At 47.2% G+C, this 25616-nt stretch overlaps 1 protein-coding gene across 2 annotated transcripts in view; it reads left to right on the top strand.

Moving 5' to 3' along the window:
• The window catches only part of ATP8B1 (ATPase phospholipid transporting 8B1), a 126412-nt gene that overhangs the window by 61947 nt on the left and 38849 nt on the right, over nucleotides 1-25616 (top strand). Inside the window, exons 2-6 of one of the 2 annotated variants that reach the window (XM_072757956.1) lie at nucleotides 130-336; nucleotides 18372-18469; nucleotides 20206-20319; nucleotides 22167-22265; nucleotides 22363-22424. In XM_072757956.1, the coding sequence (XP_072614057.1) occupies nucleotides 156-336; nucleotides 18372-18469; nucleotides 20206-20319; nucleotides 22167-22265; nucleotides 22363-22424 (554 nt within the window). In that variant the 5' untranslated portion in view covers nucleotides 130-155. The remainder of the gene's footprint in view (nucleotides 1-129; nucleotides 337-18371; nucleotides 18470-20205; nucleotides 20320-22166; nucleotides 22266-22362; nucleotides 22425-25616) is intronic. The other variant, XM_072757955.1, reaches the window with a different exon arrangement.

Below are 25616 nucleotides of genomic sequence, written 5' to 3'. Positions count from 1 at the left end.
TTTTCAGGACGTATTTGCTTGTGAGCGAGATGATGTTCTGTTAAAAGGGCATCGTAACAGGATGGAGACAGAATTAAGCCAAACACTGGGCATGAGTCATAATTCACCCTGGTTTCTCTTTACTATAAGCCAGGTGCCTCCAGTTTGCCAGCAGCATGAATTCAGAAAGAGACTCAGAGACGACCTTTGAGGAGGATTCTCAGCCCAATGACGAGGTGGTTCCCTACAGTGATGATGAAACAGAAGACGAGCTGGAAGACCAAGGCCCTGCAGTTGAGCCAGAACAGAACCGAGTCAACAGAGAGGCAGAGGAGCAGCGGGAGCCACCCCGGAAAGGTAACCTCCCTGGGGCTGGCTGCTGGGTCCTGTCCGGGTCTGTCCCTGTGGGGCGGCGGCAACAGGTGCACAGGATGGCCGGTCCACTTAGATGGTCCAGGGGGCGTCTCCCTTCTCCAAGGATGCGGCTGGGAGAACTGGTCGCTCGTCGCCCTCAGCTGGGCTGAGGCTGGGCTGCTTGACCCACCTGACGAGGTCCACCCGGAGGATGGGAAGTGGGGAGTTACATGTTTAGACGAATTGGCAAATTCAGGTTGTTGCTGATTTGGAATTTGCTAGTTGCTGCACCCAGGATGCTTAGAGTCACCATGTCTTTTGCTCAGCCACTTGTGACCGTGAGATGGTTTGGGCTCCGCCTGCTATGAGGGGCCTGTCATACATGCAGCAGACAGCGCCACCTGCCCAGAATCGGGGGGCTTCCAGGCTGTGTCTGGACCAGGGGCTGGACAGCAACCGTTTCAGGCTCTGTGTGCCACGTGGACTCCGTCACATGCTCTCAATGCTAAAAATAGCCCGAGCCAGTCTGTCATTGGGGCCGATGAAGCTCTCTCCCCTGTGGCTTTTCTGTTTTATTTTCTGCTGCTTCTCCCACCCTGGCAAGCACACGTAGGCTTTTCCTGTAGCTCCCCGCTCCCCCAGGGAGCCGATCCTTTCCTGCTTGGGCCCCAGATCTCAGGTTGAAAATGTTTCTTCCACTGGTCCTCAAATTCCAGCAAACCAACTTCAGTTTCTCATTTACAGATATTTCCAGTAAATTATTGCTTCTTACTCTCTGGATGCTGCCTCCACAGCCTTGGGCAGAGTAACCTCTGGTTATTCTTCTCCAAGGTCCCTGTCACTACCCCCTCTGTCCTCTCAAGTCCCCCCAAAGTCTGCTTACCTTGTGTCACTCCCTGCTTCCCTCATCTTTCCTCCTGGCTTCTGCTCCTTGGTTGATGTGAGGGTTGTTTTTGTTTTTTTTTTTTTAATTTTTTTTCTTCTTCAAACCGTTTTCACCTGTAGGAAGAGCAACAGGTGTGAAATGCCTCTTAGGGGATGATTCCTCCTGCTAGGGCCGGAGGCTGTCGCTCTCCAGCTCTCCAGCTCTCCTGTGTGGGGAGCTTTTCCCTGGGCGAGGGCACGTGTCCAGACAGGCCTCAGCCTGCAGTGGGCTCCAACACCTGCAAGCCGTCGAACCACGTATGCTGTTTGCTATCCTCGGTTTCTCTGTATGCAACATTTAGGATGACCAGAACTTGCTGTGGATTTCTGGGCATAATTTCAAGCTATCGAGTGTTAAGCTTAGGGCTTTCTGTCTGGAAGCAGAAGATACTAAAATCATGATAATTGGGCTGAATTAAAATGGAAACACTGCCAATCTGGACAGGAATGTGGCCTCTGCATAACAGGTCCGGACTGGATGTTGCTCGAAGGGCGATCAAGCCGAGGTAGCCTGACAGGTCAGCCAAGGAGTTGCAGCTGACTGGGCCAGTGGTGAATACCATGTTTCTTCCTCATTCTTTCCCCCACTGAACCTCTCAGTTTGCTAGCACAATCTCGGAATCGCTATCCTATGCGGGTATCTGATGAGTTGGCGGAGAGCCGGCTTAGTGGGGTTCAAGGTGAACTGAGCTGTTGGTGCCAGGTGCCACGCTATCAGATGTGTGGTCCAGAACAACCCAGGCCTGGGGTTGGGTGCCTGCAGAAACGTAGGGGAAGCACGTAGTGGGTGGAAACTCTCACCTCTGGTTTTTTCCAGTCCACCTTCACATCCTGGCGCTCAGAGCCCTTTCCTGATCATTCAGTTTGCAAGTCATCTTCCTTATAGATTTTTACGGTTAGAATCAAGGTCTCCAGGGAGCCCGAACTCAATCTTGCCTCCTCATAGTCTTGTCCAATCGTGGGTCATAGTTTTAGGGGAGTCAAGTGCTTCATTCGTTCTTTCTTTCCTTCCTTCAAAGATTTTTTTTTTTTTTGAAAGATAGCAGAGAGTAAGCATGAGTCTGCTTCTCCCTCCTAAGCAGGAAGAACAACACAGGGCTTGATCCCAGGACCCCGAGATCATGACCTGAGCTGAAGGCAGACACTTAACCAGTTGAGCCACCCAGGTGCTCCCAACGCACTTTTTTTTTTTTTTTTTTTTAAGATTTTACTTATTCACAAGAGACACAGAGAGAGAGAGGCAGAGACACAGGCAAAGGGAGAAGCAGGCTCCATGCTGTGAGTCTGATGCAGGACTTGATCCCAGGACCCCGGGATCATGACCTGAGCCAAAGGCAGATGCTCAACTGAGCCACCCAGGTGTCCCCCCATCTTTTTTTTTAAGATTTTATTTTTAAGTAATCTCTACACCCAGCCTGAGGCTCAAACACACGACCCCAAAATCAAGAGTTTCCCACTCTGTGGACTGAGCCAGCCAGGCACCCCCCCCGGGGGTTCTTATTTCTTAAAATTCCTGTCAAATGACCTTGCTTGTGACTTTGGAAAATATTATTATTCTAACACCTCCACCTGCCCTTCCCAGACACACAGAGGACACTCAGTAAGTGCTTGAGCCTCTCCCCCTGCATTCCCGCTGTGCCCTGCATGCCTCACTGCAGATCTGCTCCCCGTCCTCCCTCCCCCCCTTTTTTTCCTCCACACCCTCCTCCTCCCTTGTTCATTTCTTTTTGCATATTCTCACTTGACCATTTCCCCAATTAAGATTGTGTCATTCTGACTCTTCATTTTAACCATCCTCTGTCTTGACATTTTATGTGAAGGACAGTTTTCTTCAAAGAATTCAGTTCTTGGGATCCCTGGGTGGCGCAGCGGTTTGGCGCCTGCCTTTGGCCCAGGGCGCGATCCTGGACACCTGGGATCGAGTCCCACGTCGGGTTCCCGGTGCATGGAGCCTGCTTCTCCCTCTCCCTGTGTCTCTGCCTCTCTCTCTCTCTGTCTCACTGTGTGCCTATCATAAATAAAAATTAAAAAAAAAAAAAAAAAAAGAATTCAGTTCTTTGTGTGATCCTGGGGTCCTGAGATCGAGTCCCACATCGGGCTCCCTGCATGGAGCCTGCTTCTCCCTCTGCCTGTGTCTTTGCCTCTCTCTGTGTGTCTCTCATGAACAAATTAAAAAAAATCTTTAAAAAAATAAAAATAAAAAAATAAAATGTATCACAGAGGGGATCCCTGGGTGGCTCAGTGGTTTGGTGCCTGCCTTCGGCCCAGGGCATGATCCTAGAGTCCCGGGATCGAGTTCCACGTCGGGCTCCCTGCATGGAGCCTGCTTCTCCCTCTGCCTGTGTCTCTGCCTCTCTCTCTCTCTCTCTCTGTGTCTCTCATGAATAAATAAATAAAATCTTAAAAAAAAAAAAAGAATTCAGTTATTTAGAAACCAGAGCATGGGGATGCCTGGATGGCTCAGCGGTTAAGCGCCTGACTTCAGATCAGGGCATGATACTGGAGACCCAGGATCGAGTCCCACGTCAGGCTCCCTGCATGGAGCCTGCTTTTCTCTCTGCCTAAGTCTCTGCTTCTCTCTCTCTCTCTGTGTGTGTCTCTCACGAATAAATAAATAAAATCTTAAAAAAAAGAAAGAAAGAAACCAGAGCATGAGTCAGTCTGTGAAGTGCTGTCGGCCTGAGGAATGCCCGGGGCCAGTGCCCATAACAGCAGAGCAGGCCTAGAAGTGTACGAACCACCATCAGTTCTTTGAAAGTATCATCTTAGTGCATGAAGTTGGTTTTTTAAAGATGCCCCAGCCCAAGTCAGTTAAGCAAGTGTTTCGAGAAACGTACCATGAGTGCTTTTCAGCTGAAGGACCTTTATATAACTGTGTGCTGGGAGAACGTCAGTAAACTTAGTAGATGCTGTTAGAACGTGCCACAGAGGAGAGAATCCGGCAGATTCTACTGAATAATTTAATCCTTCATTTGCTTTGAGCAAGGATTGGCAAAAACAAATGGGAATGTTCCCCCCTCCTACGGGCTGAACCCTCATGTCCTGATGAGTACATGAGAGCATCATTTCCCAGAGTGCATTCTGGGAAACACAGCTTTTGGCAGATGCTCCAGGGCACCAAGACCTGTGGCCCCTGAGACCGAAAACTCAGAATTCTTGAATCTCTTCTTCTTCTTCTTCTTCTTCTTCTTCTTCTTCTTTTTGGTTATTTACTTATTTATTCATGAGAGACAGAGAGAGAGAGAGGCAGAGACACAGGCAGAGGGAGAAGCAGGCTCCATGCAGGGAGCCCAATGCGGGACTCGATCCCAGGACCCCGGGATCATGACCTGAGCCAAAGGCAGACGCTCAACCACTGAGCCACCCAGGCGCCCCCTTGAACTTCCTGGAGGTTAAGGTTGTCCATTAGCTTAAAAGGATCCAAGAAGCTTAGGCGTTTAAGAAAGCAATTTAATTTTATTCAACCATAGGTTCCTAAAACTCCTCAACTCTAAAATGCTGTGGGGTTTTTAATTTGCTTTTTTTTTTTCCATCCCACCATTCTGGTGTCCCCTTGGCCAACTCCTTGGGTAATTCTGGACCGGTCTCGAGGTGAAGTCCCTGGGAATACATAAGTGCTCGGGAGAGGTTCCTGGGTGCACCCTGGCTCTTCCTTGCGAGCTGGGGACGGAGGGGAAGGCCGTCTCCTGCCTCCCCGGCCACACTGCCCTGTGGACCCTGTGGACCACCTCTCTGCCTCCCCAGGCTCCATGGCCTGCAGCACATTCTTATCGGAATCCTGCCCCTGCCCTGGGCTGGTGCCCTGCCTCCTGTTCTCATGGCCAAGCTTCTGGAAATGCAATCCTAGAGCACCACCCCCTCCCAGTCCCCTGGGCTCGTCCCCTCCCCAGGTGCCCCTCCACCCCAAGCATGAAGCGCCGTCAGCCATCACACTCCAACCTGGTCTCCCCGGAGCGCCTGACCTTTGTAACAGCTTGGCAGGTGGCAATGCCCTCTTGTCCCAGCACTCCTCCTGTCTGTCCTTCCTCTGGACAACGTTTACATCCCCCTTCATACTGCCTTCTCTCCCCGGGCCTTCCTTCGGCGAGCGGACTCCCTTTAACCTGCTCACCTGCCGCACCTCTGCAGCTCTCACGGACCAGGTATATGCTGGGGAGGAGGGAGGACGGCCCCTCTCTATGCCTCAGTGTGCCCACCTGGGAAATGGGCATAATATCAGTGATTACTTCATTGGGTATTTGCGAAGATTAAATCGGAAAGTAGATGTAAAGGGTTTCAATCAGGTTCAGGCACAGGGCAAGTGCTCAGTCAGTGCTCTTACCCTCAGCCCCCTCCAACCAGTTCCTCCCTTAAGGTCTTTCACATCACACTGAAAGTGTCCACCCTTCCCCATCATCTCCTCTCATCTTTCCATCACTGGACCACTTTCTTGACCCCTCTACTCAGGGGTGCTCAGATTCTCCTGGACACCCCCCAGGCTGAAGCTGTGGACTCATTCTTTTATCTATCTATATCTCTCTATCTATTTATTTATTTTTAAAGATTTTATTTATTTATTCATGAGAGACAGAGAGAGAGGCAGAGACATAGGCAGAGGGAGAAGCAGGCTCCTGGCAGGAAACCTGATGTGGGACTCCATCCCAGGACCCTGGGATCATGCCCTGGGCCAAAGGCAGGTGCTCAACTGCTGAGCCACCCAGGCACCCGTTGACTCATTCTTTTAAACAGCTCCTTCTGTCCCCAAATCCAAATACGATGAATATTTGGAGAGATGGATGGGATCCAGAACAGTTTGCTTTCCCAGCAATGAGTGTGCCCACAGATCGAGGAAACTTGGGGTGATTTAGGGTCACCCCGGCCTCTGCCATCCTGTAAGCCTTTCCCATGAACACAGCCCTCTTCAGCCTTTTCATTTGCAGACTTCTGGTCACTCAAGCCGCTGCCACCCGCCTGCTTTCCCAGGCCCCAGTGACTTCTCAGGTGAAGCATTGCACCTGGCCTCAGGTAGCTCAGCACCCCCGCAGGAGCTCAGGGCAGAAATGTCTCCAGACAGAGGAAGCGGGGAGCTCGTGTTTCTGGAAGAGTTGAGGCATGCACATGGGAAAACCACTGGGGCCAAGCCAAAGAGCCCCACTCACGCGGTGACTCAGTGTTGTAATGGGTTGACCTGTGTGTCCTGCTCTGAGGGCTGGCACGCTTGAGCTGCGGGTGGGAGGTGGGGGGAGCCCCGGGGGAGAGGGCAGAGGGGCGGGAGGGTCCTGGATCGGGGACCACGAGCAAGGCAGCCTGCCTGCGGCTTGGGGAGACCAAGGAACGCGGCTGTTGTGGGGTCACTTGGGCCAACTCACCCCCTTTCCGGCAGCCGCCACAGCGTGATCAGAGGCCGGGTGACTGGCTCTCTGTTGCCCGTCTTCCGTCTAACGGGTCGTATGCCACGCGGGCGTCAAAGCACCAGGCACAGTGGCCGGCGGGTTGCATCAGGGGGTCAGCGCAGGGCTGGATAGGGTGTCAGGGGAGCCCCCGGCGGCCTGCCCGGGTCAAGGAAGGCTTCCTGGAGGTGCGGACACCTGAGCCGAGTGCTCAGTGAGTGTGAGAGGGGAATCAGGAACAGGGTGCTCTAGGCTGAGCCTACGTTCAGGGCACGGTGAGTCAGTTTTGGAGCCTAGGTGGTGAGTGGGGCAACAGGCTGCTCCTGAAGGCCCCAGAGAGCCCCAAAAGCAGTGTAGGCCGAAAGTAGCGTGAGATGGGCAGGAGCCTCCTCCCCCCATGGCTGTTCCGTGGCCACTTGCTCCTCCCCGTCCAGTCTTCATCGGGGAAGATGACTTCCCTGCTCTTGGGATCGGGCTCCAGCTCCGCCCCTGGCTGCTCAGGCCCATGGAACCTGGTTCTGTTGTCCTCTCCCAGCTGCCTGCCGCTGGTGTCCGGCCTTATTCACTGTGCACCTTCACCCAGTCCTACCCTCAGTTTCTGATTCATGCACACACACACCCTCACCCCAGCCTGCGACTTTCCCTTTTTTTTTTTTTTTTTAGAAAAAGACTTTATTTATTTATTTGACAGAGAGAGAACACAAGCAGGGGGAGCTGTAGGCAGAGGGAGAGGGAGAAGCAGGCCCCCCGCTGAGCAGGGAGCCTGATGTGGGGTTTGATCCAGGACCTGAGCCCCCCAGGTGCCCCAGCCCCTGACTTTCCCGATGCCTAGGGCAGCCCCTTCCCTGTGGGGGGCTCCTTGTCACCCTTCAGCAATCAGTGGAGTTGCCAAGTCTTCGGTGTGCCCCAGCCCAGCCTGAAGCAGAGCCCTGTTGGATGAGCACCTTGTGCTTTCCTTCATACCCCTCAGGGCACTTAGGATTACGTCCTTGAGTGACAGTGTGACTCCCACTAGACTGGCGGCTTCATGAGCCTCGGGGCCATGTTCATCCCATGCAAAGCACATAAAAGGCACTCCATAAATATGCCCGGTACATGGGTTTATTTGAGAAATCTCATGTTGGCAAGAGAAGGGAGAAGGGAGTAGACAGCAATCCAAGTAAAAACCAGTAAGGGCCTAAAGCATGATGGCCAGGATGGAAAGAAGGGCGACAGATCATGATCGATGTCAGGGGTTGATGTTCACAAATCCCATTAGATCTGAGGGTCAAGAGAAGTAACTGCTGGCTTGGGCGTCCCCGTGGATATTCCAGGGATCTATTGCTACATGAAAACCTCTCCAACTTATTGGCATAAAATCATCATCATGTTCACAGATGATTCAGGAATTTAGACAGGACATGGCAGGAGTGGTTTGTTTCTGCCCTAGGATGTCTGTGCCCTCAGCTGTGAAGACCTGAGGTGATTTAAACCACTGGGGCCTGGAATCCTCTGGAAGCTGCTTCACTCATATCTGGCACCTTTGGGTAACTCAAAGACGCAACTGGGTCCATAGATGGAAACATCTCTGCATGGTTTGGGCTTCTGCCCACATGGCACTGGGCTGCCATGGGAGTGTCCTACAGGGTGGGGTGGAGTCTGAAGAACTAGCATCCCAAAAGATCAAGATCAGAGCAGGAGCTGGCTGCAAAATTGAGGCAGCATCACTTGTGCTGAGCATCCCTTGGTTACAAGAGAGTCACTGAAGCTGATTCAAGGGAGGGGAAATTAGATGCCATTTGTTGATGAGGAGTAAGAAGGTCACATTGCAGGTTGGGAGATACTCTGGCAGCCACCTTTGGAAAGTGCTTTCTGCCTCCGTGGATAACGGAGCCTTTTGTAGGGATGATATAAGGCAGGGGGGGTGGGGCAGAGAGGGTTGACCTTTGGAGGTCGAAGAGAGAGGATTGTTGTTTTGAACCTCACTAGTTAGGGGTATCGGTGGGACAGCCACTTGTGTTGCTGGCTACCTGGCAGTTGAAAAAAATAAAAAATAAAAAATATATATAGTAAGAAATGACCTGGAATAGAGCCTCTTCTTTGTTGCCGGGAAATGGTAGCATTTCAGATTCTTAACCACGAGGTCATAGCTAGCACTGAGCTGTAGTCCCCAGGCTGCCATCCCAGTGAGAGGCGTTGGTTGACCTCTGGGTTTTGCTGCACCCATGTAAGTGGCATGTTCTTAGGGAGAGGGTGACAACAGGTAATGGCTTTAGGGGAGGAGTCTCTCCAGTGTGTACTCGCCCCCCTTCCATAAGGGCACATACCCTCCCACACGGCACAGCTATCCCCCAGCACCTGGGCTCCTCGCCCGCACACCTGCCAGGTTTCATACCTTCTTGCGCTTGAGCTTAGCAAAGACATGTGACCACTGTGTATGAGAACTAATTCTGCTTCTACAGCTTTGAAATTGGAGCCAATTCACACAGAGGCACCAATGTCATTTATCTTTGTTTCTCTCTCTCTCTCTCTCTTTCTCTCTCTCTCTCTCTTTCTTTCTCTTTCTTTTAAAGTAAGCTCTAGGTCCAACATGGGTCTTGAACTTATAACCCTGAAATCCAAGAGTCACATGCTCTGCCGAAGGAGCCAGCCAAGTGCCCCCAAACTGCATTTCTTTAAAACTCTTCTCCAACTCAGACTTCTGTTGTTCAAAATTCTGTTCTGGGGTGAAATGATCAACGGTTGGCAGTGTTTAAAATGGAATGTTCGATTCATCAAGGACATATGGAGGAAGTTGTCCTTGCGCGGCGTGATTTTGGATTGGGTGTGGCATCAACAAAACGAGGTCAGCTGGCTACCTGATGAAAGTGCTATCTTCCAAGAAGAATCTGGAATTAAGGATGTGGATTTCTAGAGCATCCATGAATTAATTTTTACCTGGGGCCAAAAAACAGATTGGCTCATTGAGATATGTAAGTCATAGGAAATCCATGAAACATGCTGGGGAGCTGTAGTTTCCACTCGAGTGGATTTTGACTTTTTGACACATACCCCATGTGGAAATTCCACTTTGTGGCTACTTACTTTTTGTGTCTAGGAAGCTGTGGGCTGCCTTCTACCACTTGAGCTTTATGAATACCCCAGGTGCTGTCAGCTTGTAAACTGAACAGCGTGTGGGGGTGTTTCTGGCTGAGTGAGTTGTGATGGGGGAGGAGGTGATGAGACTGTGTTATCTCAGTTTATAGAATTGCTTTTGAGTAATGTCATTTATGACTGAACGTCCAGCAAGAAGCTCTTGGTCATAGAGACCTACGTGGTGGTGGTTTTTCTCAGTGCCAGTTTGAAACCTGAGTCTCTAAAGTCGGTTTTTTATGCTCGAAGTTTCCTTAGGAAGACACTTGCACCGACTGGGGCTTCTGGACCCTGCTGTCCCAAGAGAATCTTGTGGGGCGCTATTGAACTCCATAGGTGCCTGGGCTCAGTCCTTGGAGATGCTGATAGGGTAGGTCTAAGAGTGAGACAAGGGGGGACGATCCATATTTTAAAATGAATTCTGGGGTGCCTGGTTGGCTCAGGCCATTAAGCGTCAGACTTCAGCTCATGATCTTGGGGTTCTGGGATCGAGCCCCCTGTCGGGTTCCCTGCTCAGTGGGGAGTCTGCTTCTCTCCCCTAGCGCTTGTGCTCTCCCTCTCTCTCAAATAAATAAATCTTTTTAAAAAATAAGGTGAATCCCACCAGGTTCAGCCTTATGTGAGGACAATCGTCTGACTCCTCTCCTGCACCTGCTCCTCAGAGTGAGGTCTCTCAGCCAGCCTCACCTGGTGCTAATTAAATGCAGAGCCCTGGGCTCCTCCCAGACCAGCCAGTCAGAATCTGGCAACAAGGTGATGAGCACGCACATGAGGTCTGGGAATAATGGTTCTCTGAGGGAGAGAGACATTTATTTCTGAAGACCGTTCAAAACCCGAAGTCCTGCCTTGCTCAAACCCTGTGTTGCTTCAGTGGTAAGGGAGGGCTCTGGGGAGGGCTTGTCCCCTTTGGGCAGGTTGGAGGCAGGAAAAGGCTGAGAGCAAACGCTGCCCTTGAGCAGTAGATGGCAACTTTGCCTGCAAATTAGGATCACTTGGGACCTTCACTGGGCTCCGCCCAGACTAAAGTAGAAATCCCTGGAGCTGGAGCCCTGAGCATCGGGGGCCATAAAAGCCCCTCTTGGGGATTCCAGTAACGTTTGGAAGCAACTCGTCTCACAGTCCAAGTGCATAGGAATCCATCTGGGATCTTGTTAAGATGCCATTCTGGTGCCACGGGGCTGGGATTCTGTGTTTCTAACTAGGTGTTTGGTGATGCAGCTTGTCCACACTTTGTGTAGCAAGTGCCAAGAACAAGGGGCAGCGTTGCGTGTATGTGTTTTCATAAGCAAGCAGCAGCATTTGGCTTTTTGCTTTGCTTTCATTCTATCCATTTTTGAGTTCTTTTGGGGGGGGGCGATAAGGTAGACTGAGGGAGCAACAGAGCTGAATGCTACCAACGCCACACAAACAGGCAGATGGACATGATGTGTTGTTGACGCCAACCTCCTGCCTGCCCGTAGTTAGTGCCTTTCTCCTCTTCTCAAGAGCTTTTCAAACTGTCCCTGCTCCTCTCAGGGCGCCCACTTGCAGCCACCTCGTCTCCACACACTGAGACACTCAAGGCTGTGCAAACCCTCACTCATCCTTCTGCGCCCCTCACCTGGGACAAGGAGCCTGGCCAGCCGCCTCCTGCACCCCAGCCTCCTGCACCCCAGCCTCCTGCACCCCAGCCATCACCGCTCTCTTCCTCTGTTCCTCCTTCAGGCTCTCTGTCCTGAAACCAGCCCCCAGTGAGCCCAGCCCCCCTTTAGTTTCTTATGCAGAAGAAAATTCTCTTATTTCTAGAAGGCTACCAGTGGGACTCTGATCACCAAATCACTGGGCACCTTTTGTCCCTGCTTACCTGGCAGAGCTCTGCTTGCTGTTGCTCATGGAGCTCTCACTTTGTAACACGAGTTCTCCTGATTCCTCCTCGTAGTCTCTTTCCTGGATTCCTCCTACCTAAATATCTACTCTTAGCTCTGTTTCCTCCACCTCATTTCCTACGTGGTCCATTCACGCTCCTGGTTTCAACCCACATCTGCATGTCCAGCACCTTGCGATCTGTATCTCTCTGCCCTCAACTTCCACCTGGAGTCCAGATCTGTTTCTGTGGCTCTGGGATGGTCCTTCCCCCTACACATTCTAGAGGTATCTTCAGCTCACCAGTCCCCCCAGCTAGACTTCTACCTCTGTATCCTCTAGCTCGTCCATGGCACCTCTGTCCACCCAGTCACCCAAGCTGGCATCCCGGGGTCACCTTTCTCTCATTTTGATTTCGTTTTGATTTCTCATTCTTTCTTGCCCACATTCAGACAGCTGTCCTTCAGTTCTTGAATCTGGCTTCTCTCCCTTATCAGTCCCTTAGGTCTGGCTCAGGCTCATATCTACTCTCCCTTTGATGCCTGCAGTGGTCTTCTGGCCTCAGATGTGTTCCCTTCAAATCCATCCTGCTCCCTGCTGCGAGTGTGACCGGGGCAAACTACGATCCCTCCGTGCCACTCCTGTCCTGAAGCCCTGTGGCTTGGCTGGGCGTCAGAACCCATGACCCCATAGACTTCTGTCTTTTCCTCTGTTGTTCTCACTTGATTTATTCCACCCGTCATCCCACTGCCTTTAGAAAAAAAAAATTTTTTTTAAGATTTTATTTATTCAGGATCCCTGGGTGGCTCAGCGGTTTGGTGCCTGCCTTTGGCCCAGGGCGCGATCCTGGAGTCCCAGGATCAAGTCCCACATCGGACTCCTGGCATGGAGCCTGCTTCTCCCTCCTCCTGTGTTTCTGCCTCTCTCTCTCTCTCTCTCTCTCTCTCTCTCTCTCTCTCTCTCTCTCCCCCTCTATCATGAATGAATAAATAAATCTTTAAAAAAAATTTATTTATTCATGAGAGACACAGAGAGAGAGAGGGGCAGAGACATAGTTAAAGGGAGAAGCAGGCTCCATGCAGGGAGCCCGATGTGGGACTCGATCCCAGGACTCCGGGATCACGCCCTGAGCCAAAGTCAGATGCTCAACCCCTGTGCCACCCAGGCGTCCCTAGAAAAATATTTTTTAAAATAGTAAATAGATGGGAATCCCTGGGTGGCTCAGCAGTTAAGTGCCTGTCTTTTGCCCTGGGCGTGATCCTGGAGACCCCGGATCAAGTCCCAGGTCAGACTCCCTACATGGAGCCTGCTTGCCTCTCTCTCTCTCTCTCTCTCTCTCTGTATCTCTCATGAATAAATAAATAAAATCTTTAAAAATAAAATAAAATAAAATAAAATAAAATAAATAAAATAGTAAATAGAATTGTGTAATGACCATAAGAAAATCAAGCAACTTACACATTGGCTTTATATGTAAACCTATAGAGGGAAGGAATTGAATTGTAAGCATATTGTTTTAGAAGGTGATACATGCCTATAGGTCTAGTTCTAGGAGGGGACAGTGAAGATGAAGTCTCCTTCCTTGCCCTCTTTGTCCTTCAGCCGTGCGGTGCCCTTTCCCAGAAAGAAACTAATGTTGGTGTTTCAAACATCCTTCTGGAGATATACACACACTTATATGTGAAAAGAATACTTACAAATGCACATCCTTGTATACCTACAGATACATAAACATAACCTGTGCCAGCAGGTGAATTTGCGTGCATCCCTATTATGCATTACTTCTGTGTGTCCCATTGCTGAAAGCACAGTAATGACAACACCTGCTTTGGCCCCTTAGTGTAGTTTGGAGATCTTTAGGAGTACACGGACAGCTGCTTTCTTCTTCTTCTTCCTTCTTCCTTCTTCTTCTTCCTTCTTCTTTTGTTTATATGAAAGAGAACATGAACAGGGGGAGGGGTGGAGGCAGAGGGAGAAGCAGACTCCCCGCTGAGCAGGGAGTCCAACGCAGGGCTGGATTCCTGGACCCCGAGATCATGACCTGAGCTGAAATCAGACTCTTAACCGACTGAGCCACCCAGACGCCCCAGCTGCCTTATTCTTTTTTGCAGACTGCATAAACTTATTGTGTAGATGTTTAACCAGCTGCTTGTGGTGGCATTTGGGTTGTTTCTGATCTTCCTGATAACAGGGCTGCACTGCATAACGCTGAGACATGTCATTTCTCCTGTGTGTGAATATATCCATGGGGGGCAAATTCCTAGAAGTGGGATTGCCGCATCAGCTAGTGCATGTGTTTGTGTTAAAATCGGACAGATGTACTCCTTACCGTCCACAGAGACCATCTAAGAGGGCCTGACTCTCCATTCTCTTTTCAAACCAGTGTGTCATCAGAATCTTTCCTCTTTGCCAGTATTTCATCATTATATGCTAAAAATAGTTTTAGCATTATATGCTAAAAATAATCTCCCCGAAGAACTGCACTTTTTTTTTTAAGAACTTGAGTATTGTTTCACATATTTAGCCATTTGAACTTCCCTTTGTATAAAATGTCTCTTCGTGTCCTTTACTCATTTCTCTCTTCTGTGGTTTGTTGGTTTTTCTTTTTGATGTTCAACTTTTGATTTTTTTGCTCTGCTGGATTGTTGTAGTTCATACCAACCTGTGTAGCTGTTTGGTTGTTGGCATGTTTGTCAGCAAGAATTCAGAACCAGCTGTAAGGATGAGAGGGGCCAGGGGAAGCTTACTTTCTTTTCCAGATGGCAGTGATCAAAGGTTTGGGTGACAGTGGGAGCACTCTGAACATCATGTAGCAATGTTTAGATGTATTGAATACACATTTACCAAATTTGGGGATGATTTGGGGCCATATCTGGCTGATGTCAAATACGTATCTGGACATATGCACTGATGGTTTTATGCAACGCTGTTAGTTGATTTCTTCATAGCTTTTTACCAAAGGGTCATATCTGCATTTTTTTGCTGGTAAATTTATTATTTCTTCTCTTTTCTTAGTATTTTCATTCTAGAAAATGGGACAAGAGATCTTCTTTTTCTGTAAATTAGCCTACTGGTCCAAATGTCTAGTAAAGTTTTCTGTTCCAAGTGAGTAATTAGTAAATGTTTGATCAGAAAGACAAATATTTCCAAGGGCTGTTTTGTTGCCCATCCTAAAGGCATGTGCTTTAGCACAGCATTTCTCAAACCATGTTAGTAGGCGTTCCATGATTTTTAAAAAAATGTGCCTGTGGTCACCTTAATTTTGAAAAGCCTGAATTAAATAAAATTAAATAAATTTCTTCTCAGAGCCTTTAATATACCAGTAGTCCTTTGAATGTCCAAAAGAGGGATGCAGTACTATATGCTGTGTTTTGCAAATGTATTTGACCACAGAACACTGTTTTCACTTTTTTTTTTTAATGGTCTCTGCTTGAAATATTCCTCAAGCAATTAGCATAACACTTAGAGGAGAATCAGAAGACATCAATTGGTTTGGCCTCTGATTTGTCTGAATTATGCCAAACAAGGAACCTTGTTGGAAATGGGGTTATTGATTATTTGACTGCAATCAGATTTCTAAAATTAACTAGAAAATTCCTGTGGTTAAGGTCAGCATGTTGCGGATAAAGACATACTGGGTACTCTCTCCAGCCTCCCCACTGTGTTATCACAGTGCAAAATTAAGAGACCAAGGTCATTTCCGGTAGACCCTTCCCTGCCCCTGCTTGAGGTCAGGTACCACTTTCTGTCGGAGGCATCTACATCCACATGGGCTGGGGATGAGATGTAGCATGAGACAGACAGAGGAACCACTGGTTGGGGGACTTAATTATGAGGGAAATTTCAAGCAAACCAAGGGTCCCTGGAGGTGAGGGAGGTGGAGGGATGGGGTCACTGAGTATGGACATTAAGGAGGGCACATGATGTAATGAGCACTGGGTGTTGTATGGAACTGATGAATCACTAAATTCTACCCCTGAAACTAATAATACACTGCATGGTAACTAAATTGAATTTTTAAAAAAGATTTTATTTATTTACTCATGAGACACAGAGAGAGAGAGAGGCAGAGACACAGGCAGAGGGAGAAGTAGGCTTCCCCCGGGAGCCCCATATGGGACTTGATCCCAGGACCCCAGGATCGCCCTGAGCTGATGGCCAATGTGCAACCACTGAGCCACCCAGCCACCCAACTAAATTGAATTTAAATAAAAAATTGAAACAAAAAAGAGCCACAGTGGGGACCAAAGAATCCAGCTCATGAACTAACCAGGCAGCTTATTTTTTTCCTCTCGAGTTTTTCTGAGATTCATATTTTTATCCCTTCCCCTTGGCCGTTTCTTGTTTCTTGAGGAATCCTGTCTATTTTCCTTCTCAGGCTTCTTGAATTTTAGAACAGCAGCTCAGTGAAGTTCTGGAATACTGGTAGCAGGAGGTGTGTCACAAATCATCTGCGAGCTGAAGTAAACCATTAAAAGCACGTATATTTTCAAATGACCATAACATAGAAAGGATTTGAGATTACCCTATAAGATATCCTTTTTAACCTATTTTTATTTAGACCTCCTATGTGAGTGTGAAGGAAATGTTCTGATTGGGTGCAGTATACTCTGATTGTGTAACAGGTAATGCACATCGCAACAGTGCTTACGAGTTGTCTTATAGTTCCATTTAATTTAATTTCTCCCATTTGATAAAATTGCACCTCAGCTAGAACGAGGCTGGGAGCAGTTCTATTTGTAATGGCACAATCATTATGATCACCCAATGAATGGCAGCCAAAATGATGCAAGAGGAATTTTCAGTAATAGGATTGTGTTTTTTTTAAAAAGTAACAAGGTTAGTTATTTCCATTCTTCATTAGTCCACACTTGTCCCTTTTGCAGTATTATCTGTACTTCCTATGAGGGAAAGGTCTAGAAAACGAATCATTTAAAAAAATGAAATACAGTATTTTCAAAAGTATGTCTTTATTTTGATATTGTATAAGATGGATAACTTTAGAACTCTTTACTTGTAAATGTTCTTTAATATGTTCCCATCTCCAGAAATAGTTGAGTCCCATCAGTTATTAATATCCCTCCCTTACCAGGTGGCAGGGGAGGGAGGGGCCTATCAAAACTGGGTTTACCCATTCATGTAAATCCTACAAAGGAAGTTCATCCGGTGTGCACATGCAAACACAAGTCTGTGGAGAACCTGATGCCAAAGAGGTGCTTCCTGAACTTTCCTTCCTAATTGATGATATCTTTGTCTTGAGCCTTCATAGGCTTATGCTTATGCCTTCCTGTTACAAAACCAAGCACGGCCTGATACTTGGCTTCCACCTTTCCTGATGGAAAGGTCAACCCTATGCTCATAAGCAACCCTCCCACATCGGCTCATGAGGAGACTTCTCAGGATGGTTTGGAGCATTGGTCACAAAAGAAGGCCCAGTTAGTAAAGCGAAGTGGACAGAGAAACTGGATTGCTTGGCATGAGGCCTTATACATAGTAAACACTGAACAAATGTTAGCTATTGAGCTATACATGATGGGATAGAAGAACCCCAAGGAGAATCAGGTTAGAAAGAGTTAGAAGCTGTTAGAAGCTGTTAGAAGCTGTTCCAAGCTTCTCCCCCAGCTTCTGGAGGTTGCTGACCGACTGACTGGGCGGTCAGGGGTGGCTAGAGAGAAGGGTTTCATGAGGCACCTACTGCGTGAGAAATGGTCCCCCCAGCAGTAGAGATGCTGTGGACTTTCTCAAGTTCCCTGGAATTTGGACATGTCGATTGAATGGACGAGTCCACTCAGTGCTACGGACGTGACATTAAGTGCATGAGGTAAGTCCGTGTGCGCTGATCTGTGATCAGGACCCAAAAGTGCTGAATTAGCTGGTGGTGGCCTTTTTCTTTGATTTACCCATTCACTAAATATTTAATGGGTTATAGACTTTACAAACCAAGTAGATGAGTTTGAAAACAATAATTTGATTTAATTTAGCTGTGACCTTCCTGGGCTCTGGCATTTTGCTTGGGTCCTGTTTAACCGAGGATTACTCTTTTAGAACTCCCACGTTCTGTGAATAGTTGGCCAAATTATGACATGTCCATGAGTTGACAAGGGCTGCTGTAACCAAGTGTCACAAACTGGGTGGCTTCAACAGCAGAAACTTATTATCTCACAGATCTGGAGCCTAGAAGTCTGCAGTCAAGGTGTAGGCAGGGGGGTGCCTGGGTGGCTCAGTTGGTTGAGTGTCCAGCCCTTGGTTTTGGCTCAGGTCATGATCTCAGGGTTGTAGGATCGAGCCCAGTGTTGGGCTCTGTGCTTAGTGCTGAGCCAGCTTGAGATTCTCTCCCTCTCCCTCCTTTTCTGTCCCTCCACTCAAGCTCTCTCTTTTTCTCTCCCTCTCTAAAATAAATAAATAAAATCTTCAAAAAAAAAAATGTGTGGGCAAGGTTGGTTCCTATGGAGGCTGTAAGGGAAGGAAGGGTCTGTTCCAGACCTCACCCCTTGGCTTCTAGGTGGCCATGTTTCCCCCATGACTTCATCTCGTCTTCCCATTATGCGTATCTGTGTGCAAATTTACTTTGTTTTAGAAATTCATCAGTCATACTGGGTTGGGGGCCACTCTAATGACCTCACATTAACTTGATCACATCTGCAGGAACCCGGTTTCCAAATAAGATATTCCATGGCACGGAGTGGGAGTTCAGACTTTAACATACGAACCCAGGAAGGATGCAATTCAGCCCATAACCATATATTGCTAATTTTCTGCTTGACAGACTTTTTTCTCTTTCTTTTTTAAAAGATTGTACGTGGCAAGTCAAAGCTAATGATCGAAGCTTCCACGAACAGCCTCAGTTTATGAACACTAAGTTCTTTTGTATTAAGGAGAGCAAGTATGCGGTAAGTTGCTTTTAACTTTTTTTCTTTTAAAGATTATTCATTTGTTTATTCATGAGACACAGAGAGAGAGAGGCAGAGACACAGGCAGAGGGAGAAGCAGGCTCCATGCAGGGAGCCTGATGTGGGACTTGATCCCGGGTCTCCAGGATCACGCCCTGGACTGAAGGCGGCGCTAAGCCACTGAGCCACCAGGGCTGCCCTGCTTTTAATTTTCTAAATCATCTTTCGCAAAAGCCAGTTTTTTCTGGTAGCCTTTATGCTTACCAGCTTCATGAGACCCCCTCCCCACATTCCAGATAATCCCTGGCCTGGGCCATTGATAATCATTGTCAGTTCTATAGAATATTGTTTTTATTCATCACATTAGTTTTCATGAAGGTGAGTAGGGGTGGCTGGACACAGACCCAAACAAAATTACGTAGATTGAAATTGTCCCTATGTATGCACAGAGCTCTCTTAATGTTTTATATAAGAATTTATAATAATGTCACAGAAGCCTTATGTTTGAAAGTGATAAGAATTTGAAAGGAGGGGACGCCTGGGTGGCCCAGTGGTTGAGCATCTGCCTTTGGCCCAGGGCGTGATCCTGGGGTCCTGGGATCGAGTCCTGCATGGGGCTCCCTGCAGGGCCTGCTTCTCCCTCTGCCTGTGTCTCTGCCTCTCTCTGTGTGTCTCTAGTGAATAAATAAATAAAATCTTAAACAAAAAAAAAAAAAAGAATTTGAAAGGAGTCTTAATACCTCTCTCCCCCTTCTCTGCCTATGATAGATTTAGAGACTTTGAAGATATTTTTACCTCAAAAATCCTTATTACCTTTCGAATATTGTATGAGAAATGGTCCCTGTCAAGTGTGTGCTTGCATGTCATAATGTATCTCTTAGTTTGCTAGGACAACTATAGCAGAGCCACAAATGGGCTGGTCTAAGCCAACAGAAATTCATTCTCTTACATTTTAGGGGCCAGAAGTCCAAAATCAAGGTGTTGGAAGGGTTAGTTCCTTCTGGAGGGCCTGAGGGCAGGTCTGTTCCAAACTTCTCCCCCAGCTTCTGGAGGTTGCTGACAGTCCTTAGTGTTCCTTGGCTTGTAGACGCGTCCCTCCTGTCCCTGGCTATGTCTTCACATGGCCTTGTCCCTGTGGGTTTCTGTGTCTGTGTCCAGTTGTCCTCCTCTTCTAAGGACAGCAGTCATTGGATCCAGGGCCCCTATTAATCCAGTGTGACTTCACTGTAATTCAGTTACCTCTGCAAAGACCCCATTCTCAAAGAAGATGACAGTCCTGGGATTGGGCCCCGGGATTACGATTTGACCATATCTTTGGGGGCACACAATTCAACACTTTACACAGCAGCCTCCATCCCTCTTTAAGTAAAAGGATCCTCCTCTTCCCGCTTTGCGGTCCATGTTGACATCTCTCTTTGCCCCATTTTCTAAGAGGCCCCGAGGAGTCAAGGAATCTGCCAGCAGCATCCACTGGGTCACAGCCAGATTTGCCACAGAGACCTTTTGAGGGGAAATGTCTGGTTCTTGTTACTGTCTCTGTCCTAAGCCTCTAAGGAGTCATGGAGGCCTGGTTAGAATCAAAAGCATAAAGGAAATCTCAGTGTCTTTCTGGCTGATGTCCCTGTGTCACTGTAGGCCATCAGGCTTTAGGGATTTTTGCAGGTGTGTATGCACTGGGATAAATGTGTGACCTCACGTAGAATGACTTTGCTTTTTTCTTTTTCTTTTTCCAACAGAATAATGCAATTAAAACATACAAGTATAATGCATTTTCCTTTCTACCAATGAATTTGTTTGAACAGTTTAAGAGAGCAGCCAATTTCTATTTCCTGATCCTTCTTATCTTACAGGTAATGGCCTTTGATATCTTAAATCTGTTTTGAATTATCATGACTCAGTAACATTGAAGTTGTGGACATGTGTAATCTTGAAAGTTGTTATATTAACCTCAGGGGTCTGCATGTAAGGGATTAATGCCTCATACAGAACCAGCTCCATGGTGTTAAACGAACAGGGAAAGGAAGCAAACGGAAATAGTTTAATTCTATATTTTTTAAAAATTCTATTTCATCCTGGTGTGAATGTTAGAACTGGTTTCCCTGAAATGAATACAATTAAAACCTTCACTTTAGAATTATTTGTTCCTTAAAGTTCTATTTTTTATGTGTGTGCTTGCCCTTGGTTTTTTATTCAGATGCTTGATTTCCTCAAGAATGTTATTTATTTGTATTAATATTTTGTTCGTAGTTCCTCGATTAATTATTTTTGCGAACTGGTTTTTTTGTGGGCAAAAGGCCTAATCTTTTCCTGAGTCTTTTTCTCAATCATAGCAAAGGATTCACTTATCTGGAGAGTGTTAATTTCACCTTTCTAGAAACTGCTGTTATAATCAAAGGAACTCTACACCCTCTGGGTACCAGAGTATCAGCCTTTAGCACCTGATGTGCAGGCTACAAAGGATAGCATAGCCACTTGGTTTTATCAGATTCTTTGCATCAAGCATTGGATTTGGAAAACAGTCTCATCTGCTGGGATTTCCTCAGGAAGGCTTCGTGAAGCTAGGAGCCTGGGTGTGTCCAGGTGGGGGTTGGGGATGCAGGGAGTGAGAGGAAGTGTGAGGGAGACATGGATACCGAACAGATTTAGTAGAATATGAAATCCACTGGCTTGATAGTATAGGATGGTCCTCTTATGAAGAGGGACCTTTGAAACAGGCCTGTGTAGACACAAACACTAAAAATGAAAGGTGAAAATAAAATAAATAAATAAATAAATAAATAAATAAATAAATAAAATGTGGCAAATGATCTTTCTCTCTCCCAACCAACACCCAGTCCTCTTAAGATAGAGCAATTTAAATTAGAATAATAGGTATAACCTTAGATGGCCATGTGCTTGCCTTGTTACTTCCTTGAATTCTTGTACTCTGTGATGGAAGGGCTGTCCTAGCCTCTGTTTTACAGAGAAACTGAGGCCTGGTAAGGTATGGAACTTGCTCAAAATCCCAAAGCCCTAAGTGAGAGAGAGCGGGACAGGATCTGGGTCCAGGAGCTTCACTGCAAGGCCTGTCATTTTAACCACTACATTATATGGCCTGACGATCCTTAGGATGATCACAAGAGAGCTTTACTAAACTTACATCCCAGTATTTCGTTCCAACTTGAAGCCTATCTTAATGGGGTGAGTGGGGGGCAAGGCTTCCTGAGGCGGCCAGCCTCTTTCTGGGCTGGATCAATGGTGAGGACCCCCAGAGATGCCCCGTGCAATCACTAGCTTTCACTACCTACTGCTGCCCTCACCTCCATCCTGAGACCCTCCGAGACCCCGGGCTGAGCCACCAGCAGTGGCGAGCCTGCCATACCCATGCCCCTTGAAAGGTAAAGGGCTACTTGCTCCAGCTGCCTACACTACCCGCCCTCCTGTGAATTATGGTTTTCACAAGAAGTTTAGAGCTATTCTCTTTCAGCCTCCTCGGTGTCCAGTTAAGGCCACAATGAAACAAATCTCAGGAGCAACCCCCCTCTGGGGTCTGTTCCAGGAAGCCAGACCAGAGAGGGAGGCAAGAAGGGGGTCGGCTGGAGGCTCAGATGCCTTTCCTGCAGGCTCTGCGGGATGTAGTCTTGGATGATGGTGGAGGTTGGAATCCGCAGGAACGTGTAGGTCCTGGGCCCACGTGTCTACCTTGTGTGTCTTCCAGGCAATCCCTCAAATCTCGACCCTTGCTTGGTACACCACCCTGTTTCCCTTGCTCGTGGTGCTGGGCATCACGGCCATGAAGGACCTGGTGGACGATGTGGTAAGGATTTCTCGTGCAACTGTCTCCTCACTGCGGTGGCGTGAATACCTTCTATTTTGAGATTATTAAAATAACCTTTCTCCTTCTCTCTTCTAAGGCTCGCCATAAAATGGATAATGAAATCAATAACAGGACGTGTGAAGTCATTAAGGATGGCAGGTACTGTGCCTGCCTTAATTTGTAACTGGGTTACAAGGACAGAATGGATAACCATGTCTAGAAACATGCTTAGGGATAACCGCTCCGAACTTACAGGTGTCAGCACACCAGCCATTTCGCTGTAAGGGTCTCTCTTCATTCCCCAAGACTTGGTCCCCTCCTGGTGACCCAGAGGCTATAGCCAAATTGGATTGCGTTGGATTGAGCGTGGTTGCCCACTGGGCCCTGTGGTATCAGCATTCTTGTTTTTTTGTTTTTTTTTTTTTAGGATTCTATTTGTTATTTATTTGAAAGAGCACACAAGTGGGAACGGGGGAGTAGGGGCAGAAGGGAGAGGGATGAGGGGACTCCCGCTGGGCAGGGAGCCTGATGTGGGGCTTGATCCCAGGACTCCGGAATCCTGACTTGAGCCAAAGGCAGACACTTAACTCACCGAGCCACCGCGGCACCCCAGCACTGCTGTTTGCACGGCTCCTTCAGCCTGGAGCCTCCCACCTTTGCTGTTCCCAGACTTGTGTGTTCAAGACTTTGCCCAAACATTTGACACCTTTCCTGATTCTCCAGCTCAGGTGACCGCTCCCTTCACTGCGCTTTCAGAGCATTTTTGCTTTCCTCTTTCTTTCTTTCTTTTTTTTTTTTTAATTTATTTATTTATGATAGTCACAGAGAGAGAGAGAGAGAGAGGCAGAGACACAGGCAGAGGGAGAAGCAGGCTCCATGCACCGGGAGCCCGATATGGGATTCGATCCCGGGTCTCCAGGATCGCGCCCGGGGCCAAAGGCAGGCGCCAACCCACTGCGCCACCCAGGGATCCCTGCTTTCCTCTTTCTTATTATGGTGGGACTTTTATTAGAATTATTGGTGTCTGTGTCTCATGTTATGTCCTGAACTGGAAGTTTCTCAAGGAGACTGTCCCAATGGTATTTGGTTAGGTTTTTGTTGTTGTTGTTGTTGTTGTTGTTTGAGTTTTGTTTTTTGGTCCAACAGAGCCTCCAACACACAGAAAGTGCTCAACAAATGTTAAATAAACATTGTCAACTGTGACCAGCATGACAACTCACAGAGCAGTAATGAGTGGTTTTTTGAGCAAGCGCCTAGAGGCAGAACCACAAAGTCAAGTGCTAAAAATAGTGACTAAGAAAATGCCAAATCACTATGATGTACACCTGAAGCTGTAGGAGATTTTCTATCAGTTCTACTTCTCTTAAAAAAGAAAGAAAAAAAATAGTGTGAGGGCCTAATACAAAGACTTCTTCTGTGTCAACCCTAAGAAAAATAAGGTGATTTATAGGCATAGTTCTACTGTGTCTAATTTGCATATAGACTATGTCAATCTATAAATCTGTTTGGTTGGCTTTGTTTCCTTTCCAAACAAATGGATTCTGTTCTGAAGGTTACCTTTCAACAAATCACTCAGAATTTTTGTAATGAGAGTGGTAAGATTCACAGCCAGCCTGCACAATTCTGGCAATAGCTCACAACCTGGCTAACTCACTGGTAAAGAGTAGCTCTGAGTGGCCTTGAATGTGGGGGTCAGGGACGCCTGGGTGTCTCAATGGTTGAGCGTCTGCCTTTGGCTCAGGGCGTGATCCTGGAGACCCAGGATCGAGTCCCACGTCGGGCTTCTTACATGGAGCCTGCTTCTCCCTCTGCCTGTGTCTCTGCCTCTCTCTCTTTCTGTGTTTCTCATGAATAAATAAATAAAATCTTTAAAAAAAAATAATGTGGGGGTCAGGGTGCATATCTGATAGAGCAATGGCCCCAGCTCCCCCTGGAGTGGAGTCAAGCCTGTGTGGGCACTTGGGCATTGGGGGGAAACAGTAGGACCTCCAAGGGAAACCAGATGTCATAGTGGAAGGGCCCAACAGAATTGCCTCTAATACCCCAAAGAGCTGTGGCGAGGTTCTTAACTTGTTCGTTTATAATTTGACACTCACATGCAAATTCCAATTTACAGGTTTACAGATACTGAAATGTAAACCAACTGCAATTTCATTTATTGAAAGATGAGCCAAGTTTTTTTAAATCCTAAAGAATTGTGTCTTAAATTCTAATAAAATTGGTGAAATTGATGCATAGGCGTATATCTAAAATGTATTTTAAATGGAAAAAAAAACAACCCCAAAATATATTTTCAACTCCAGGTCTCTTTTATCCATAAAGTAATGGGAGGACAAACATGGTAATTGGATTTCTGCCTCCAAAAACAGTTAAGTCTATTAGTTGTGATAAATTCTATTTAGTCAAATGTTTGGGCAAATGTTAAATGTTTTTAAGTCTATTAGTTGTGACAAAATTCTATTTGTCAAATGTTTGGGCTACTAGGGATTATCTTTTCTATGTATGAAAATCTTTAAAACAGACTACTGTATTTTAAAACTTTTTAAGATGTTGATTTGTTAGACATTTAAATGGGTATTTCCTAGGAAATTTAAGCCTGAAAGCAGTCATCTTTTTATTTAATCTTGCATTTTATCAGTGTCCTTATTAGACTTATAAAAGTGCTACACACTCCTTGGAAAGGTTTGTTACACAGTAGGGAGGAGCCATGCTCTAAAATGCCAGTGGGGGGGATCCCTGGGTGGCTCAGTGGTTTGGCGCCTGCCTTCGGCTCAGGGTGTGATCCTGGAGTCCTGGGATCGAGTCCTGCGTCAGGCTCCCTGCATGGAGCCTGCTTCTCCCTCTGCCTGTGTCTCTGCCTCTCTCTCTCTCTCTCTCTGTCTCTCTCTCTCTCTGTCTCTCATGAATAAATAAATAAAATCTTATAAAATAAAATAAAATAAAATAAAATAAAATAAAATAAAATAAAATAAAATGCCAGGAGGGTCCCAGGTGGCCTGTGGGGGAACCAGAATGCATTCCTACCTTCAGACCACCTGGGACCTGCATCCTGAGCAGGTGAGGGATAACCCAGAAGAGAGAACAGGAGAGGTAGGAGCACAGTCCATGAGTAAAAACAAAGGAGCAATCTGCTATCTCCTTGCCACACAATTTAAGTAGCTCAAGCCTCCGTTATGTGATGTAGGCTGGAAGCACATGTCAAAGTGGTCACCATTTCCTTTAGAGAACCACCACCACCACTTCCTTTAGAGAACCGCGATTCACATGACCACTTAATGTGCTTTCATCATTCAATGGCTGAACTTTTAGGAAGCCTCTTCTCTGATATCCACGTTTTCCCCAGAATCGCTG

Source organism: Vulpes vulpes, chromosome 5, assembly GCF_048418805.1.
Source record: "Vulpes vulpes isolate BD-2025 chromosome 5, VulVul3, whole genome shotgun sequence".
Taxonomy (NCBI): domain Eukaryota; kingdom Metazoa; phylum Chordata; class Mammalia; order Carnivora; family Canidae; genus Vulpes; species Vulpes vulpes.
The sequence above is the reverse complement of the archived record's forward strand: the minus strand, read 5'-3'. Positions and strand labels throughout refer to the sequence as shown.